The 20,013-nt window shown below is 32.4% G+C and overlaps 1 protein-coding gene across 7 annotated transcripts in view; it reads left to right on the forward strand.

Moving 5' to 3' along the window:
- Nucleotides 1-20,013, forward strand: part of CACNA2D1 (calcium voltage-gated channel auxiliary subunit alpha2delta 1) — a 460,101-nt gene that overhangs the window by 418,657 nt on the left and 21,431 nt on the right. For all 7 annotated transcript variants that reach the window (XM_045827337.1, XM_045827338.1, XM_045827339.1 and 4 more), the window contains 13 exons: nucleotides 4,126-4,223; nucleotides 7,441-7,528; nucleotides 8,915-8,977; nucleotides 9,616-9,719; nucleotides 10,552-10,638; nucleotides 11,917-11,984; nucleotides 12,406-12,444; nucleotides 14,175-14,246; nucleotides 15,133-15,285; nucleotides 15,369-15,421; nucleotides 16,949-17,004; nucleotides 17,401-17,530; nucleotides 19,606-19,715. In XM_045827337.1, the coding sequence (XP_045683293.1) occupies nucleotides 4,126-4,223; nucleotides 7,441-7,528; nucleotides 8,915-8,977; nucleotides 9,616-9,719; nucleotides 10,552-10,638; nucleotides 11,917-11,984; nucleotides 12,406-12,444; nucleotides 14,175-14,246; nucleotides 15,133-15,285; nucleotides 15,369-15,421; nucleotides 16,949-17,004; nucleotides 17,401-17,530; nucleotides 19,606-19,715 (1,121 nt within the window). The remainder of the gene's footprint in view (nucleotides 1-4,125; nucleotides 4,224-7,440; nucleotides 7,529-8,914; nucleotides 8,978-9,615; nucleotides 9,720-10,551; nucleotides 10,639-11,916; nucleotides 11,985-12,405; nucleotides 12,445-14,174; nucleotides 14,247-15,132; nucleotides 15,286-15,368; nucleotides 15,422-16,948; nucleotides 17,005-17,400; nucleotides 17,531-19,605; nucleotides 19,716-20,013) is intronic.

A 20,013-nucleotide genomic window follows, 5' to 3' on the forward strand; every position in this document is an offset into this window, starting at 1 on the left:
AGATATAACCATTTTTGTTAATTCCTAAATAAATTAAGCTATTTGATCTTGATTATCAGTTTTTGCAATTTCCTCAATTTTAAAACTACTGTAAAAGGAAAACAATGAGAATTTAGAAGCACAGAACATTCCTGCCTTTGGGAAGCATGCAGTCAGTCTTAGGGATGAGAAGTCTAAAACTGATGAATATAGCTATCTTTCTTGGATATTCAGGAATGAGAAGGCACTTCAAAGATCAATTAGAACAAGAGATACATAACAACATGTGATAGTCTAAAGTTCAGTGAGAACAAACTCATTTTCAGTATTCTAGAAATAATTCATTTGCCAGATTTCTAGTACTAAATGTCTTATAGTTTCAAATTCTTTTAAGTTTCAAAGCCCATTTGGTCAGAAGCAGAAAGTGACCAAAACGTATTTTGGCCCTTCAGGCCCTGAAGGTATTTGAGCAAGTTGAAGTTGGTTTGTTCCTTCAGAGCTATGCAAATATTTCTCCACCCTGCAGATTCACTTTTCTGAGGGATCATTTTCCTAAAGGAGATGAAATAATGATCAATGTGCATAAAATTGATCTCTTTTAGAGAAATAGTACCTCATATAAGGTATATCAGCAGGTCTTCCCACATGTTTGGGGGAACTATTTAGCAGTTTTGGTATCTACAGCTATTGCTCTGCCCGCCCTGTCATGTGTGGTTCCTTTGGGACAACAACCTAAGAGTGATTGTCTTGAGCATTCAAGCTTCCAGGCCTCTGTGGAATAACCATTCGGCTACCAGGCAACCAACATCAATGCTGTCTCTCTAACCCCATATTTGATTCTCAAATATAGGGCCTGGCACAAATAATGGCCATTTTTTATGACAAAATCATAAGCATGTAATTCTGTAACACAACAATGTCACACTCAAGCACACCATGTAATGTGTTAAGTAAAATGTTCACATTGTTGTCCATCTTGTGCAAGACATTCACGTTCCCTGGCAGCCACACTCTGCAGCGTTACTTCTGTGTATCCATCAGCCTCTTGCTACTTACTTCCTGGAGAACAGGCACCACACTCCGCATGTTGGGTAATTTTCTGTGGTCCTTCTCCATCATTCTTATTATTAGAGAAGTCATCCACTAACACAACATTCAGTGTTTACTCACATAATTCATTTTTAAAATCCTTTCACTTTTGTTCCCATCCTAATTCAAGAGCTCTACTTAAGGGTGCTTTCAACACTTTTTGGCTTTTGTTATCAGTAAACGTCAGACTATTATTTGACAGGGTGATGTTTACTGTAATCAGAAGTAATCACTAATATCTTGAAGGTTAATGATGTTGTTATTTTATATTGAATTCATTGGGGTGTCATTGGGTCACAAAATTATACAGGTTTCAAGTGTACGACTCAACAAATATCATCTGCACACTGCATCATGCTCCATCACATCAAGCAAAGTCTCTTTCCAACCCTGTTTCTTGCCCCCAGTTTTCCCACCCCCATCTGGTCCTCACTGTCCTTTCCCTCCAGCTATCTTTAGACTGCTTCAAAATGGAGCATGAGTCAACCAGCAAGGAAAAAATAAAAAAGACTTTGTCTAAATCATTGCTCACAACACTAAAAGCCTCCTGTTGGAAAAGGTCAAAGTTCCTTTTGGCCTGGAGCTTGGCAATAGCAGAAGGGCCCAGAGTGAAAGTTCAAAGCCCTTGATATGGTTAAAACATACTACTAATTAGGGATGCAAGGACTTGGCTTCTCCTCAGCGCTTGAGTTTTGCTAGTTACATACCTTTGGGTAATAAATATTTTTACATCTTTGAATCTCAGTTTCCTTTCAGATTTTACCTTTAAAATATTACCTTTACTTTTAAAATAGTAAATACTTTCTGATAAAGTGGTTTGTAGGATTAATTGAGCAAATATAAAATATAATTATAGAAATGCTTTTTAATAATAACTCAGAATTCTAAAATGGGTTGTTAATTATTATTTGCAACATTTTACTTAGTTCTTCTAGTACCTTGCTTTCAGCTTCCAATTTTGTGACACCAAAATTCAGTATGTTGGCCTTTGACTACTAGGCTAGTGTGATTTCCAGAATAGCCTAGCATTGTTGGAAGCCACTTTCTGCTCTGACAAATAATAAAATGAGTACAAATCATGTAAGCTTTCTCAACCTTGACTTTCTAAACTAAAATTTTTCATGAACCACAAAGTTTTTGTTTGTTTTGTTTTGTTTTGTTTTTGATGTTCTGACATTCTTTCTACTCCCCTCTGAGATTTTGTATTTAGATAATGAATTTGCATCTGAAAATGACTACTACTTAATTGAATTTTTGTCTTGAATATTTGATTATCTAATCTGTTGGTTGTATCAAACTAATTACAACTGCGATCCTACATTTATGTTGCTTTATATTTATTCTGCACTTCTAAAACTCCTTAGGACAACAGTTCTCAAAGTCTGGTTCTCGAATCCTGTGGGTTCCAGAGACCCTTTCAGAGAATCCACTAGGTCAAAGCTATTTTTCTAACACTGTCATGATGTCCATCTGTTTCATCATATTCTCATTTGCATTGATGGCACAAGAGCAATGGTGAGCTGTCACTTTAACAGGAATTAAGGTGGTAGCACTTAAGTGCCATTGCAGTTTTCATTGCCAGGTGCCTGGATCGAGGGAAAGGCAGTTGTACTTTAATATATCCTTGATTGAAGCAGTGAAGATTATTAATTTTATTGAAGTTTTACCCTTGAAAATATCTTTTAACATTGTGCAATGAAGATGCAAATTCTGTAGTGTATCAGAGTAACTTGGCTGTCTCAAAGGAAAACACGTGTCTGTTTGAATTAAGAGCTGAAATAGGTTCTTTTTTCATGAAATATCATTTTACTTGAAGAATGACTTGAATATTAGGAAGATGTTTTCTCAAAAATCAATCAAATGAGATTTTTACTTTGAAGGAGATAACAGAGTGTTTGTTGCCAATGACAAAACCTGAGCTTTTAAATAAGAATTTTGGGAAACTTGTATTTGTTACTGTGAACATCCTAATATTTAGACCTGTTTGTTGAAATCAGTGATGATATTAATGAATGTGCATTGTCAGTATTGTATAATACAATGTGTCATCATGGAAGACTTGCATAACTCATATTTTCCAAATAACCAACTATGTTAAAAATCATAGATGCAAAATGATTCATTCAAAAGTATAAGATAGTGTATTCAGTTTTAATAAAACAGTACAAAAAGTTCATTGACATTGTTTCAAATTCAGTATTACAACTCTTAAAAAAAAAGAAAAAACATAGACATAGCCCTAGCCTGATGACTCGGTTGGAGCATCATCCCATACACCAAAATGTTGTGAATTCTATCCCTGGTCAGGGGACTTACAGGAAGCAACCAATCAGTGTTTCTCATGTCTCTCTCTCTCTCTATGTCTCTCTCTCTCTCTCCCGCTCTGTCTCTTTCTTCTCTCTCTCCCAACCCCCCTTCCTTTCTCTCTAAGATCAATAAACAAATCCTCAGTTGAGGATTAGAGAAGAAGAATAGACAATTATCTTAAAGGACTATTAAATAATCCTCTCTTTTCCATATGCAAATCTGTATCAGAACATTTTTTGTTTCATGTACCAAAACAAAATCTTGAGTTGATTGAATGCAGAGGCATGCTTGTCTTTTCTTAAGTTAGGAATTAGGTATTTGTAGATAGGTAAATCAGTTCCATTTTTTAAATTGGTTTATTTTTTTAAATACAGTACTTTCTAATAAAATGTTAACATAATGAGTTTATTATGAAATTAGTGAAAATGAATATTTTTTAATTTCTCAGTTAATTTCTATATGAAAACTGCAAACCTACAACTTACATTGATAATAATGCAATAAGAATAACAAAAACTAACATTTATTGATCATGTACTATACAGAAGTCAAGTGCTTAATATATATCACCTATAATACCACTTATTGTGAAAGTGTTGTTTTGATGTAGAAATGAGGAAGTGGAGGTAACAAGAAGATCAATGACTTGCAAAGTCATATAGCTAAGTAAAAAAAAGGGTTACTATAATTTCTGTGTACATTTTTTAATGTTTTGATATTAATACCCAATGTCTTCAAATATTTTTTCAGAGATTACTGCAATGACCTTAAAATATCAGATAATAACACCGAATTTCTTTTAAATTTCAATGAGTTTATTGATAGAAAAACTCCAAACAATCCATCTTGTAAGTATGCATTCATTCACCATAATTGTTTCACTGTGGTTATAGCCAAAGTGGTCAAATCCTGGTTCAAGTTAGTTTGTTGTTATGATGGTTTATTTAGTTACTTTATAAAATTTTTATGGTAAAGGATAAGAAAATAAAGCCCTAGTAAAGAAATTTTATTACATTATTAAGTGAAATATTTCAAAGCCAGGTAATAGATACTTGCAAATGTTTAAATATAAACAGAAAAAATTTCCTATCAAATTTAAGAAGCTTAATTTTGAATGATCTTTTGAAGTTTTTTCTTTTTTTCTCTCTTTTTTTTTATTGTTGTTCAAGTACAGTTATCTCCATTTTCCCCCACCATTCCCCCCCCCACCCCAGCCATCCCCACCTCCCACCTTCACATTGTTCTTGCATTGAACATTGTTCTTCACATTGTTCAAAGGAAAACAAAGATATAACCCATTTTCATCAATTTATATAGCTTCCAATTTATATAATGAGTTTAATATGAATAGAATAAAAATAAAATATGAAGATATATTACTTAATGCTTTGTTTTCTTACTAACATTTTATTTTGATCACCGTTAACTTTGTGTATTAAAAATATGCTTCTATAACTTTCTATTTTATGAAGTAAACCTAATTGGAATAAAAGAAATTTTAGTAGTTTTTAATATTATATGTGTCTTTCAGAGAAATTTTCATTATTCATACTATAAAACTTCATAGACATGTATGGGTTCTTAGCTTTTAAAACATTTTCAAATCTTAGCTTTTCTAAAATTGTTTTATAAAAGCACTATCAGGGAAAATGTGATGCAAATGGAAAGTAACAAAGGAAAACCAGATGTATGGCAAAAATAATTTACCTTAGTAAATATAAGCTTTTTAAAAAGTATACATAATTGACTTTCTGTTCATCCCTACTCCTTCTTCCTCTATCTCTTCCTCCTCCCCTTCTCTCTTCCTTTAAAAAAAAAAAAAACTAATTCCCTTTCTATCAGTTAAACAAACCACTTTCTCAGTAATACAGTGAAAATTCATCCTTACAGCCATCTCTCAAATTTAAATTTAGCTCATAAAAAGAAATAACCATCACCTCTAAGAACAATTAGCTACTCTGAAAACCTGTCTTGAGAGATGAAGTCTACATCGATCATGCCTGAGTATTAGTGATTCCATCTCTCTCCACTCAGTGTGCACTCACCCTGACTGAGACAGAGCCTTTCAGTGTTATTTTACATTACTGTTTATTTCTGTTCATAATAGGCATTCCCAAGACAGAACTGAAATAATATTACTGAATTATTCTTTAACTGTATATCTGTAGATCCTAGGAAAGTATGAATATGTTTAAACAAAATACATTTAGTATAATAGGACTAATATCCATACTCTTGTCTGTTCTGCAATCTCTCTCTCCATTTCACTCACCTTTACCTGCCTCCCCTCTGATCCAATAAGAAATGTTAGAGGTAATTATATAACCATGTAAAGAGTTGAAATTTTATTGGATTTTTAATTATAAAAAGTAGCTAATAGCTATAAAATAATTTATATTTTCCTTGGGTTGTTATAGATTTTCCTCAGTCATATTTTACATCACGGTTTCAAAAAATATATAAAACTGCCCTGGCTGGTGTAGCTCAGTGGAGTAAGCGTGGGCTGCAAACCAAAGTGTCACAGGTTCGATTCCCGGTCAGGACACATACCTGGGTTGCAGACCACGGCCCCCAGCAACTGCACATTGATGTTTTTCTCTCTCTCTCTCTCTCTTTCTCCTTCCCTTCCCTCTCTAAAAATAAATAAAATAAATAAAATCTTTTAAAAAAAGAAATATGTAAAAGAACTTTAAAAATACTATCAGTGATTGCAATTTAACTGATCTAAATAGTTTTTTTTTTTAATGGGTACAGTCAGGAGTAATTTTGCTTTATAAAAGTATTTAATCCATCAGAAAAATTTCAATTACAGTTATTGAAGATAATTTATTAACCTACCTAAATATTCACAATATAGAGTGGTTGTCTTCTCATATTTTTCTTCATTTTGAACTAATGTGAAAATGAGATTGTGTGTGTATGTAAAATGGTAAAGATTAATACTATTAATCTGTTTACATATTGTGTATAATTAGCTGCAGGGGACATACTTCAAGATACATTTTAGATTTACAGGATAATGGAAATACAAATGAAATTATGAAATTATTTACAACTTTGGTTATATTACAAATTACAGTAATGGTCTCATTTTTTTGTTTGTTTTACCTGAAAGGATTGGAGACAGCTACATTATTGCATTCACTTTCCAAATGGGCTACTTTTTAAATTGATGCTCTTTCTAAAATAATATAATAAAAAAAAGATAGTTCCTAAAATGAGTTGAAATCAAGTCTAAAATATGGATTATATTTATCCTTTAATCCTGGGTGAAAGATACATTAAATTAAAATAATTAAAACCAATCCAAATATTTCCAGCCTATTTTATCCCTACCTCTTGTAGTTATAGGATATTAAGTAAAACCATATATTCCTTATCTAAATAAAATGAAATTTTATTATAAATGTGAAGATTCAGGGAGTACTTACAGTTTATTCAGAACTTTATGGACTTAGAGCAGAGGAGCCAGAATAACAGGATGAAGGTAAAGTGTTTTATAAATATGTATTAATTTTACCCTTGGTTCTCATCATGTATATCTACTTCATTACCTTTGAATTTGAGCTTGAACTTTCACCAAGACCCTATCAGTAGACTCCAAATGCCAGTCTTGGAATAAGGGAGGTCTGTGGTAACTTATGTTCCTTGGCATAAACAAACAAAAATATATGGTTAAGTAGTTTGATATTTATACATAAAATTGCCTATGAAATTATGATGGTTTGGAATCACTATACTAACCTCCAAAAATTTCAAAATCAAAGAGGAATACTATTTCCTCACTGTTTCTTTATTGATGTATTTTATCTATCTTTTTAATAAAGTTAAAAAAATAAGTTTCTTCTTTTATAGAACTGGCTTTTCTACTACTAATCGTACCATAACCTGAAAAATGTGAGGCAAGATAAAAAATATGTAAAAAGCACAGAAATTCATGTATTTTTAAATTCATAGAAATATTATTTATTCTAAATTGTTTTAAGAAATGGATAATATATTATCTCATTATCTTAATTCAAAAATTATGTGCATGTAATTGAAGCTATTCTTCTTCTGTATTAGGTAACACGGATTTGATTAATCGGGTCTTGCTGGATGCAGGTTTTACAAGTGAACTAGTCCAAAATTATTGGAGTAAGCAGAAAACCATGTAAGTATTTGTTCTTATTAATAAAATTATATGTCCTCCATTTCACATTAGCATCTTTCTGGGAAATCTCTGGAAATTGGTCTCAAATTTAAAATTCATCATTTATCTATTTTTCTCTTTTTTAATGAATTTATTGAGATGACATTGGATAAAATTATATAGGTTTGGAGTGTACACGTCTATAATACATCATGTCTATATCATATTGTGCGTTCATCACCCCAAGTCAAGTCTCCCTTCATCATCATTTATCCCCCTTTTACCCTCTTCTACCAACCCCAATTCCCCTTTCCCTCTCTCTAGTAATCACCAAGCTGTTGTCTGTGTCAAGTTTTTTGGTTTGCTTTTTTTTTGCTTAATCTTTTCACCTTTTTCACCCAGCTCCACAACACCCCTCATCTCTGACAGCTGTCTCATTATTTAACTTTAATAACAATTTCTCAAGAAAATCATTTTGCAGTTGTTGACAACTTGCGTTTGCAGTTGTGGGTGTGTGTCTGGAGTAACATCTGCCACTACTCAGCTTTACATGTAGTGTATACGCTACAATATGAATAGACATGTTTGTGTGTGTTTCAACATATGTGGTAAAATAGTTTCTAGTGAGAGCTCACTTGGCTTTCTAATAGCCAAGTGAAGAAACCCAGTGAAGAAAGCAAGAAATCTGACTATGGTTCTCATCTACAGTCTCTTCTCCACCCCACTTCCAGTCAATCACCAAATGCTAAATATTAATTCTAACAATGTTTTCTTCTCTTTTTCATACTCAAAGTCCTAATTTCCATTTCCAAGAACCTACAGAAACTGATTTTAATGCCTTTAGTGCTTCCCATTCCTCTACATACAACAGCCCCCTGTCTATTCTCCATACAACTCACGTTTCCCAGTCTTGCTTTCAGAATGCAGTTCCAGTTCCAAGCTAAAGGTGATTCTCTCCAGCATGGATTTCAACATCATTCATGAGCTGACCATTCTTAAGATGCTTGCACTTGAAACTTTACTTCCTCCTCTTTCTTGCCTTGTGCATTATGCTTTTATCATACCAAACACAATCATCTTCACTAGCTTTCTCTTACACATGCTCTTTGCTCTACATGTGATATATTACTGCTTTTACTGTCATTCCTGTTAACTCCTATTCCATCTTCAAAATTCAGCTGAATTATTATTTCCTATGATGAGATGACTTCCTTAAGCATCCTTCCTTCAAGTACTTATTTCTTAGATATTTTAACTAGTGAAATGAAAATGCACCTATTGATATATTTACTCTGGCTTTCTATATTTTAGGAATTTGTTTTATTTTTCCTTGTATCAGCAACACCTAAATTAATACCTTAGAAAGAATAAATTGAATAAAATATTTCCTTCTGTCCTCTGTTCCAGCAAGGGAGTGAAAGCACGGTTTGTTGTGACTGATGGTGGGATTACCAGAGTTTATCCCAAAGAGTAAGTTCAAATAAGTACATTACTAAAGATTACTGTAAGAATCCATACATTGTAAGGAAGCCATTCTTTAGAGAAACTGATCATTCTTCCCAGATAAAATTGGAGTCACTGTTGAAAGTACTTACATTATTAAAATATTTTATTTTTTTAAATGCTATTATATGTTCTTCAGTGATGTATTTGCTTATCACATATACTATATAAGATTTTAAAATATTTTTTTTCTTTGTAGACACTAACTAACATAGTTAATGAACATAATGGTTATAGCCTATATGCTATCTCTGTATAGCATTTCATTGTTTTCACTGTTCTTCAATGGACCATGGACCTTATCTCTGTTTATCTTCAGAATAGTCTGTAATGTGGGCTGTGCAGGATTATTAATATTAATTGACCAACTAACTCATTTGACCAGAATTACCTAGTTAGTAAAGTAATGGCAAAGTAATACCAAGAGTCAGCTTTTTCTGACCCTTTATATAATTGATATATTGCTTAGTACTGAGTATCATTTACCTGATCAATCACCTCTAAATTTCTTAGACATATCTGTAAATTTCAGTTTTGTCTACAAAGAGAAAATTAGGTTATCAGCTAGATTAAAAAATAGAAATGATGAGCCATTTCCTCCTCAGGGCTGGAGAAAATTGGCAAGAAAACCCAGAAACATATGAAGACAGCTTCTACAAAAGGAGTCTTGATAATGATAACTACATATTCACTGCCCCCTACTTTAACAGTAAGTATTACTTTGGCATTTAGTGTTTTCAATTTTTAAAACATAAATTCTTGCTACTACCTGCATTCCCCCAAAACAATATATTGTAAGTTAATTGCTCAGAATGGTCATTACTAAGTGTGCACTACATACTGACGTTGAAAAGACAGGAACATCTAGTTAATTGAGGAGGTAAAATTCATATCCAGGAAACAGTTACTCAGTCACATAGAGACAGCTTATCTGAAGGTATGCATGATAGATGGAAACACATGTAGATAATGCCTCATTTCACAAAGTGAAAATATGTTGAAAAATGTTTAATGAGTGTTTAAAAATGTAATTAATCAGTTTCTTCCAGTTAAATCAATTTATTAAATATATTTTTATAGAAATTAATAATAGATATATTTTAAAATATTTTATTTTGTTATTTCCCCCAAAATTTTTTATTTAATTACTCAACCTATCTGGGTATAGGTACTATTTTTCCTCATTTTCATTCATGGGAAAATTGAAGTTTAGAAAACTTCAGAGTTTCGTCCAGGGACATATATCTTCTAAAATACAAATACAGGTTTGGGGAATCTATGATCAATCTTTCCATTTCAGCTGCCTTCCTAATACTTTAGCAAATGTCATGAAGCAGAGATTTGGCATGCACCCATTATATTGTGCAATAGATGCAGCCAAGCTGAATAATTCACATCCCAAAGTTAATTAATGTAAATCATGTCATGGATACTCCAATTACTTGGTACATACCATATATCTTTACTAGAATCATTACCTGTTTAAGGAAATTCAATATTATTTGATTTATCTAGACAGGTCTCTTTTCCATTTTTTTTAGAAAGCGGACCTGGTGCTTATGAATCAGGCATTATGGTAAGCAAAGCTGTAGAAATATCTATCGAAGGAACACTTCTTAAACCTGCAGGTGAGCATATATATATATCATATATATATACATGACCAAAATTAATTGTGACCTAATATTTATATTAAAAATCATCAGTGCTTATCAGGAAAGCCATCAAAATGTTTCAACCAAAAATAAAGTCAAAGAGGCAAATTTTTAAAAATAAAATAAAAAAATAAAATAAAAATTTCCTTGGATTAGGGATAAAATAAAATGGATGATATATAGAGGTGAGGAATTTTCAAAGAAGTTTGTACATTTATGCAATGTTTACACAAGTTTTTGGAATCAATTTAATTTCATATCAAAATTCTAAATGCTGGATTCACCTATCAATCCCACACTACAAGTTCAACCTGAAAGACACTTTCAAATATGCAAAACAATACATGGCCACATGAATAATACACGAATATTCATAATGATGTGAACACAGAATGTTTAGATTCCATCATTGGGGGAAAAGATAAATACATTATGCCATATTTATACCATGTCTATTAAAAGGTATCAGAGATCTATTTTTAAAAAGCTTCCAATAAAATAGATAGAAAGTGACCTTTTGCTAAAATAAAACTAAACAAGAAAACTAAACAATTTGTAAAACTGAGCATCAGTGGGAATTGGAAGTAGGCCAGAATAAGTAGATACAATAAAGTCACAGTTACATTTTTCCTATTGTATGATTCAGTATTTGACTTTTTTCAAAGAAAGTGTGTTAGGCCACCTGTAGAAGGTAGGTACATTGCCTTCCTTCTCCTGAGGGCAGTTTTATCCCTCTTTGGTTCCACTACATAGGTTGATTCACTCCATCACTCAGTAACCAATTCACCCCGTCCTTCATTCTCTCAATTGCTTTTATTTACTTAGTTACTCTCTCAGACACTCATTCATTCTTCCACTCCCACCCACTCATCTTCCCATTTTCTCATCTATTCAGTCTTCAACACACATTTCCTAAGCACCTATTGCATGCATTGGCGGGCTTAGGGACCTTGTATTTGTAAGGCAATTCCTAAACTATCACTTATTTTTAGCTTACTGTCTTTATTAGTTAATTGTCCAGGTTGTGGCAAATGAATACTGTGTTGTGGATATAAACTGCAGTTTTTTAAATTAGTTCAAGTCAACTTCTCAATGTATTACTAAAATTAAATTGATTTTTCTTTTTAATCTCAAGAAACTTAATTTGCCTATTCAGGAATTTTCAAATATGAGAGGATAAATAAATATCTGAGAATCTAAGCTACATTTTTTAAATGTATTTGTCAATTTTTCTTTTACATAATTTTTCAGTTGTTGGAATTAAAATTGATGTAAATTCCTGGATAGAGAACTTCACCAAAACATCAATCAGGGATCCGGTAAGATAATTTTTTAAATATATTACTTTGCTATATATTTAATAACCTCAAATGTAAATAAGAAAATTAAAAGTAAAATCTTATACAGACACTGGCAAAAGAAACTTTAAGTGCCACTACATTGAAATAGAATTATGAATTGCTATTTTTTAAACATGGTGTTTTTTAATCAAGTAATAAATATAAAAAGAAAAATATTTCAATGTTATAATTTAAAATGCTAGTGTACATATCTATTAATTGTTATTTTCTAATTTTAAAGATGAAGTAATTATCTTTTTTTATTATGGACTAGACCAATATTTAATCTTACTTTATACTAGATAAATTATTCTGATTTATAATTGGAAAATAGTAATAATATGAAATAATTAAAATTCAATTTTAAAACATGAGGTGATAATTGTATTTTGTCTTTCAGTGTGCTGGTCCAGTTTGTGACTGCAAAAGAAACAGTGATGTAAGACAAAACTTTAAAATAAAAATTTTAACTATGTTTTTTCTTATTACTCTTGCTAAGATTTTGTAATAAAAAACAATGCAGGGAATTTTAACCAAATGCTAAAACATTATTCTTTGGAGTTGTGAACTAATTTATAGGTAAGAATTTGAACTAAATGCTTTTAATGCCTGACTTTAAATGCATCTTTTTTTTTTAAGATTTTATTTATTTATTTTTAGAGAGGGAAGGGAGGGAGAAAGAGGGAGAGAGAAAAACATCAATGTGCAGTTGCTGGGGGCCATGTCCTGCAACCCAGGCATGTGCCCTGACTGGGAATGGAACCCACAACACTTTGGTTCGCAGCCTGCGCTCAATCTACTGAGCTACGCCAGCCAGGGCTAAATGCATCTGTTTTTTAAAACATTAACTAAAGAGGTTAATTTATTATAGAAAATTGTAATAAAGCCATATCAATATGGACTGTATTCTCTTCTATCTCAATTGTGTTAGATTCTTCTGTACACAGTCATCTTCACCTCTGTCCCTGGATGGGGAGTTTCTAACTGAAGTGGACTTGTTAGTTAGCAAAGCAGTCCTCCCTCGGCTTCTGCACTTTCTCTGAATTTGCCCAACACCGCATTTACAATAATGAGAAGTGCTTTTTAAGTAAACCTAGGAATTAGATAATTTATTATAAAGTTCCACTGAAATGGACTGGGATTTTCCATTGTCTTCTATTTTATTTCTGTTTGAGAGATTGCAAGAGCAAATGTGGCCTTTCTTTGTTAAATGCTGAAGACACTTGAAGAAGGATACTAGATAAATTATTCCTATACTGAACAAGGAAGGATGAATTCCACTCTTCTAGTCATCTTATCTGCATGTGTATATTTCCAATGGAAGCAAGGGGTTTATTTCATCTTATCACTTGCAGTCATCAAAATTATATGCCAATAACAATTAATTTTTTATTTTGTCCATTTTACAGAGTCTTTGTAAACATATATTATGAAAACTATGTTTTTAGAGCAAAGGTTATTAGCAAGCTGCCTTCACAGTAGTAGGAAAATGGAATGCATGCATATGTCCCCAACTCTGAAAACTATGATTTAAATTGTGATTTTTATAAAATAAAATTTATTAAATTGATTTCTGCATTTAAACATGATTTAAACTAGGTGGGATTTTATTCTATATTTCAGGATTAATGTTTTTTCTTAGTCACAGGCATTTCTTGTTTTGCTATTTTTAATCTAAAATCATTCAACCAACTACTTTTAATATAACATAGTAAAAAATATCCTCAGGCTTCTGTTTGTTTTTTTTTTTAAGTTTGTTAAGCATAGTGACTAAAACTCATTTAAAAATGTTCTTTGTGAGATCCTAAATATGTGCTTAAAATAATTGTACATTATTAAATATTTTGATCTATCCAATTTACTGGCTCCTTCAGATGACTTTGGGGTGGCAAAAAGAATACTTCTGATTTGTTCTTAAGATTTGTTAAGACTGAGCTGACAGGAGGGATTGTGGTAGAATACCAAGCCCTGACGGACTGATATGAACCTATATTTGCCCTTAATTTATTTCATCAGAATCTCTTGAGCATATATGTTCAAGAGAATACATAGCGATTTGAATTTTTCTCCTGTTGTTGTTATAATCATCTAAATATATAATGGAGTACTGATAAAGTAACCTTCTAACCTTCCTAAAAAATGGGTTCACTGCTACTATTATTTTAATAGGTAATGGACTGTGTGATTCTCGATGATGGTGGATTTCTTTTAATGGCAAATCATGATGATTATACTAACCAGGTATGTATCTAAAGAGGAAAGAACTAAGGTTCCAAAGTATATTTCTCGATCAACATTACAAAACTCCTCCATACCATAATAGAAATTGATGACTAGTTTTATTTTTCTTATAAATTCTAAAGTGCTTAATATGATATAAATCATTAAGAAATTAATTCTAAATCTAGGTTTTCTTATGTTAGTTAAGCTTACTTTCTAGTACTCACAGTAATTTAAACATATCGCTAAGGATCTTAGCATGGTGTAAACATTTTTTTGATCTCTCAGAAATTTAGAACATTTCCATATATTAAGTATTTATCAATTGATAACGTCTAACTTAACATGTGACTGGTGTGAAACAGGTGAACTTTCTACTTCCAAATTTGCAAATCAGCAGCACATAGGCTATTTGGTTCACACAGTTTTTTTAACAAAGTAGAATTTGTTGCCAACTAATGTTATTTCTGAATCTACAATGTTTATGGGCTGGAATTTAGGATTAAACTCTAGATTAATACTCCAGGGTTACCCTAGAGGTTGTCCCTGCAGATGGAACTCACTCCAGTTCAGTACAGCCCCTACAAATTTCTTATGTTCCTAAGCCCCATTCATTTTTTAAATTTATGCTACATTTCTTGTCCCCAGGAGGCATTTGATTGTATCCTTAAAGCTGAGTAAATTATATATTCCTTGCACAAATATCGCACAGAGCCATTGAGTAATAAGAACACCTAAGCTCGTTTGTGTTCATCCAGAGTGTCATATCCTGGTTTATTACTTGCTTTTATTTTAAAGCTCCTGAGTGGTTTTAGTACACAGTTCTTTGTATTATTTATTTTTCATTGTACTGATGAGGTGTTAATATTTGACTTTAATTTGAAACTTTCTTTTTTTTCTGTGTTAGATTGGAAGATTTTTTGGAGAGATTGATCCAAGTTTGATGAAACATCTGGTTAATATATCAGTCTATGCTTTTAACAAATCTTACGATTATCAATCAGTGTGTGAGCCTGGTGCTGCACCAAAACAAGGAGCAGGGCATCGCTCAGCATACGTGGTTAGTAACACCCAAGTCACCACTACCTCTCCAAGAGACACTCAGAGTAGATTAATGCAGTGATTTTTTGTTATATTTTCTAGCCATCAATAGCGGACATATTACACATTGGCTGGTGGGCCACTGCTGCTGCCTGGTAAGTCAAAACTGTATTTTAATCGGTAATGAGAAGATGTCAAATAGTAAAGAATTTGATGAAAATGGATTTTGTGACCTGTAAATAGTATGGGAGTTACATTTTTATTTCCAATAGCACATATTGATAATACATATAGTTTTTCCTAAGTGATCAGTGTGAAGCTGTAACAATTATTCGGTTTTTTAATATGAAAACAATGTTACGCTCAAACAAACTTCAGCCTCTTCAGAGGCTTCTTTTTTCTATGGGTCCTTTGAAACGCTTTTCATTTATGTTTTTTCCTCATATTAAACTCAATTCCTTAAATTGTAGGTGCATATATCTCTCCTACTTTATGCCTTTAATATGCAAATTGTATGTTTTCATTGACTAAATTCATGACATGATGGCTTGTCTTTATACCTGTTGCCATTCATACAAAGGCCGGCATAGTTTGAGGCATCATCTTGCTGAAATGGATCTAATTCTTTCTTTTCACTGATTCCATTCCCCTACCTCCTTCACCCTCTCACCTATGACCTGCCACCTATGAAAATGAGACACTTAAACTATTTAGGGAGGCACTGTCAAGAGTCTGAAAGATCAAATTTGTCATTGTTTAGTTCTGGTTAGTCAAGTAACTAAAGCTCCTGTTGTATCTGGGATCCTTTCTCTCCCTCTCTTCTTTCTACCTGTTTCTTTTGTATCAGTGCCCCACTGTATTTTCCATGCTTATCCCAAGTAGGTTAATCTCTAACATTCATTTGATGTTGAGACTTTCCCAGCTAAAATCAAGTGATTATAAAGTAGCAAAGATTTTATATTAAAAAGAATTTTTTGGAAAAAATTTGACAATTGTCCTTTATGTTGTAAAAATGAGATTTATATATTAATTTACATAGGTTTTCTAAATCTTATATTGATTCTGAAATACTTGATTGCCTTTATCTTATTTTTGACCAGAATATCTCCCTACTTACTGTCCCCCTTTTTTCTTTACTAAATGCAGTTCCAGATGAGTATATCATACTAACATTTATTGTCATTTATTATAAAACTGAAATGTATCTTATGCCATATATATGGTATGTATATTTTATTTCATAAATGTCACATTACATTTTTACAAATACATTCTCTATTATAAATAGTTTATAAACCCATGGCACAAAGCGATTTTTATTTGTTTTTAGGGTTCTTCCACCACACAGTTTTAAAAACCAAAAGAAAGAGAAAATCCTGACTGTGAAACCTATCCTCCCTCTTCAAGTCCCCATGCCTCCCCATGCTTGCATCCCTCATTTGGTCCTAAACAATCTCATTTCATGACTTCTTCAACAGAAACATTTACAATGTTTTGTATAATTTAAGAACTATTTATGTAAAATGCTTCATAGCTTTTTATTAGCAAATTCACAATTTTTCCCAGAAAGATGAAAAATAACTGTTTAAATGAATATGAAAAATTCCTCAGGTTTTTATTATATAATTTAGAAAGGAAAATATGTAGATTTTTATAAATAATTACTCATATTTAAAATTCAGGTCTATTCTTCAGCAGTTTATCTTGAGTTTGACTTTTCCACGACTCCTTGAGGCAGGTACGTAAATGCTCAGATATTGTATCATAATAATAATCAAAATTTTCTTTCTGTATCTGCTTGAATTTTAAAAAACTCAGTGAGAAGTGTGCATGTGTGTGTGTGAGAGAGAGAGAGAGAGCAAATCATCCATTAGACACTTGTAGGTTAAAATCTTTTTGTCAAAACTTTCCTATCTCACATCAGCCTGTATTTCGTAGCTGCTATATATTTGAATTAATTTATTCTTTTGAAACTTGGGGAGCATCTATTTTACACAGCCACTATATTACACAGCAGTAAACAGGCCAGTCAAGGTGCCTGCCCTTGTACAGTTGTTTTGCTCCGTGAGAAGGGAAGGCTCTGGGGGACTGTCCTGTAGTGCCCCTCACAGTAGTGGTCTCTGTTTCCCCACAGTTGAGATGGAAGACGATGACTTTGCCGCCTCTCTGTCAAAGCAGAGTTGCATTACTGAGCAAACGCAGTATTTCTTCGATAATGATAGTAAATCATTCAGTGGTGTATTAGACTGTGGAAACTGTTCCAGGTAATTTTTTTCTTCATTTCTGGACCATTTCTACAATATTTCACTAAGAAATTGTATTCACTTTTATAATCATTACAGAAAATAACAGATTGGTGTTGAGTCTGAGAGCGATGAGTAACTGTTCTAAGATGAGCACACTAGAGATCTTCACGTTCTCTGTAGTTTTTTTAAATTAAGTCTAACTTTGATAAGTTATAGTCCCTTCAACTATAATATACATTCAAGAAATCAGAACATAGAGAAATTCTATTATTTATATGTAATTTTGTCTAAAAGAACCCATATTAAAATTTTCCTATTATCCAGAAATTGCAGAATTATTCAATTTAGTAACATTAGGATTAATACGAGTCATTCTAATTCATATATTTGATTTTTTACATATAGTTAATAAACAGGTTTACACAAAGATAATCAGGGGATGTGTTCTGATTCTAGTATTCACTGAAATTTAAAATTAAAGTTATGTTTGACTTGAAGCTGTAAGAACTGGGAGAAAATATTTTCTAAAGTCAAGGTTTATGTTAGTCACCAGTATTCATAAAGCATCTTGAATTTGCTGCAGGGACAGCTGAGGAATTTAATTTGGTCATAATGGCATAGGGGAGAAAGGCAAGAGGGGGTTTTTGAAGTCTGAGAGGAGGGTGATAATCCATGTCACAGGAGCCCTGAGAACTGAGCAGAAAGGCGCAGCTTAGAAGGCAGAGTTGGGGAACTTTGTTTTTAGTGGCTTCTGGCTGGCTGTTCTAGAAGAAATATTAACATAGGGGAGAGGAAATATGAGGAGGTGAGGTAATCTGAGCATGTGAAAGGGCTGGGATTGCTGGTTGCTAGGGATTTAGAAAAGAAGTTTATAAGTTAAAAAATTTCAGGACTAGGTTAACTGAAACTTGCAGAAACTTTTAATAGACATGGTCAGTATGATTTTTATGACTTTCTTTAGCTAACTTTTATGTCATAGGAGGAGGTAGAGGGTATGAAAAGGAAAAGAAAGGGGAGGACAGTCAGGCATGAATTCAGAAAAAGTCAGACCATCTTGTTTAGAGATTGGTGCATTAGGCTAGCAACTTCAGGAAACAGCATTACAGCACATTTTATGGGTACATCAGAAAGAGGTTGAGTCCTTTGGCCTTTCATTGACTGATGCCCAGTAATAGTAATGTTGCTTTAAAATAGGCTAAATTAAATTACAAAGATCATTATAATCAAGATATTAGGTTGGATCATGTCTTTTTATTTGCTTTATGCTTGTGTCCTAAGTTCAGTTGGGGTGGGGATGGACAAGAAAATCTCACTTCTTTGAAAATATATAACCATAAAGAAATTAGTCTTTTACAACATATTTACATTTTGTCATGATTGCTAAAGAAGGCAGAAGCAGCTAAGGATATACAGGGGGAAAAAAAAACACTTCATGGAATCTGAAGCTCTTCATTTTTGTCTATATCTGTGTAGTCTAGTTCAGTAATTACCGACTGAGGCCATTTCAATGATCAATTACAATTAATTAATGTTAAAACTGTGTGCCTCAGGCACATTAGTCACATTCAGGTGCTCAATAGCCTTATTGTCTATCATATTGGATGAAGCAAAAACATTTCCATGATCACAGAAAGTTTGCTGAACAGAGTGATGCTGCTCTTTGCCATTAGCTTGGGCAAGATGCTTAGTCATATTGGTCCTCCCAGTTTTCTTCTCTGTAAAATAAGGCAACTTTGGCATATTTCCCTTGATAAATACCACAGTTCCTTAAACATGTAAAATAAACTTTTTTTCTATGAGTTTCAATGACTAGTGCTAATTTTGCATTAAGGACTAACATTTTTAAAAATCCACTTCAAACATCTATTGCAGTTTTTTAGATTTCATTTGAGAGAGGTAATATAATCATACTAATAAGCAAAACAGTGCTCTGTCTTTTAAAATCATTCTCATTCTGTTTTACTGTTTGTGTTGGTAATGCTTTGTGTTTAAAGATGTGATACTTTGTCTTTCATTTTAATATATTAAGAATCCTTGAAAGACTTTTATTTCTTTCCCAAAAGATAATGTTGTTATTTTTTAATATTTTGCAGAATCTTTCATGCAGAAAAACTTATGAACACCAACTTAGTATTCATAATTGTTGAGAGCAAAGGGACGTGTCCCTGTGACACACGCCTGCTCATACAAGCAGAGCAGACTTGTATCCTTTGAAGCTAGAGGTGTTTGGAATAGAAGGCTATCTTATCATAAAATAATGCATTTTTAACCTTGTCACATGGTTTATGCTCGTAAAAAGAAGAATATTACAGAATGACTGCCTCACAAAGATAAAATTTAGTTTTATGTCACGACTGACATTGCTACACACCCGTGAAAAGAATGTGAAAAGTTTCTTACTCACATAATGAAGTTGATGGGGAGAGCAGTGCAAGTCCCCAAGTAGATATGAAATGGCTTGAGAGAGCAGGGAGTAGCAACTGATTTGGGATTTTTATGGA

Source organism: Phyllostomus hastatus, unplaced genomic scaffold (assembly GCF_019186645.2).
Source record: "Phyllostomus hastatus isolate PE091 unplaced genomic scaffold, TTU_PhHast_1.1 phas_scaffold_78, whole genome shotgun sequence".
Lineage (NCBI taxonomy): Eukaryota > Metazoa > Chordata > Mammalia > Chiroptera > Phyllostomidae > Phyllostomus > Phyllostomus hastatus.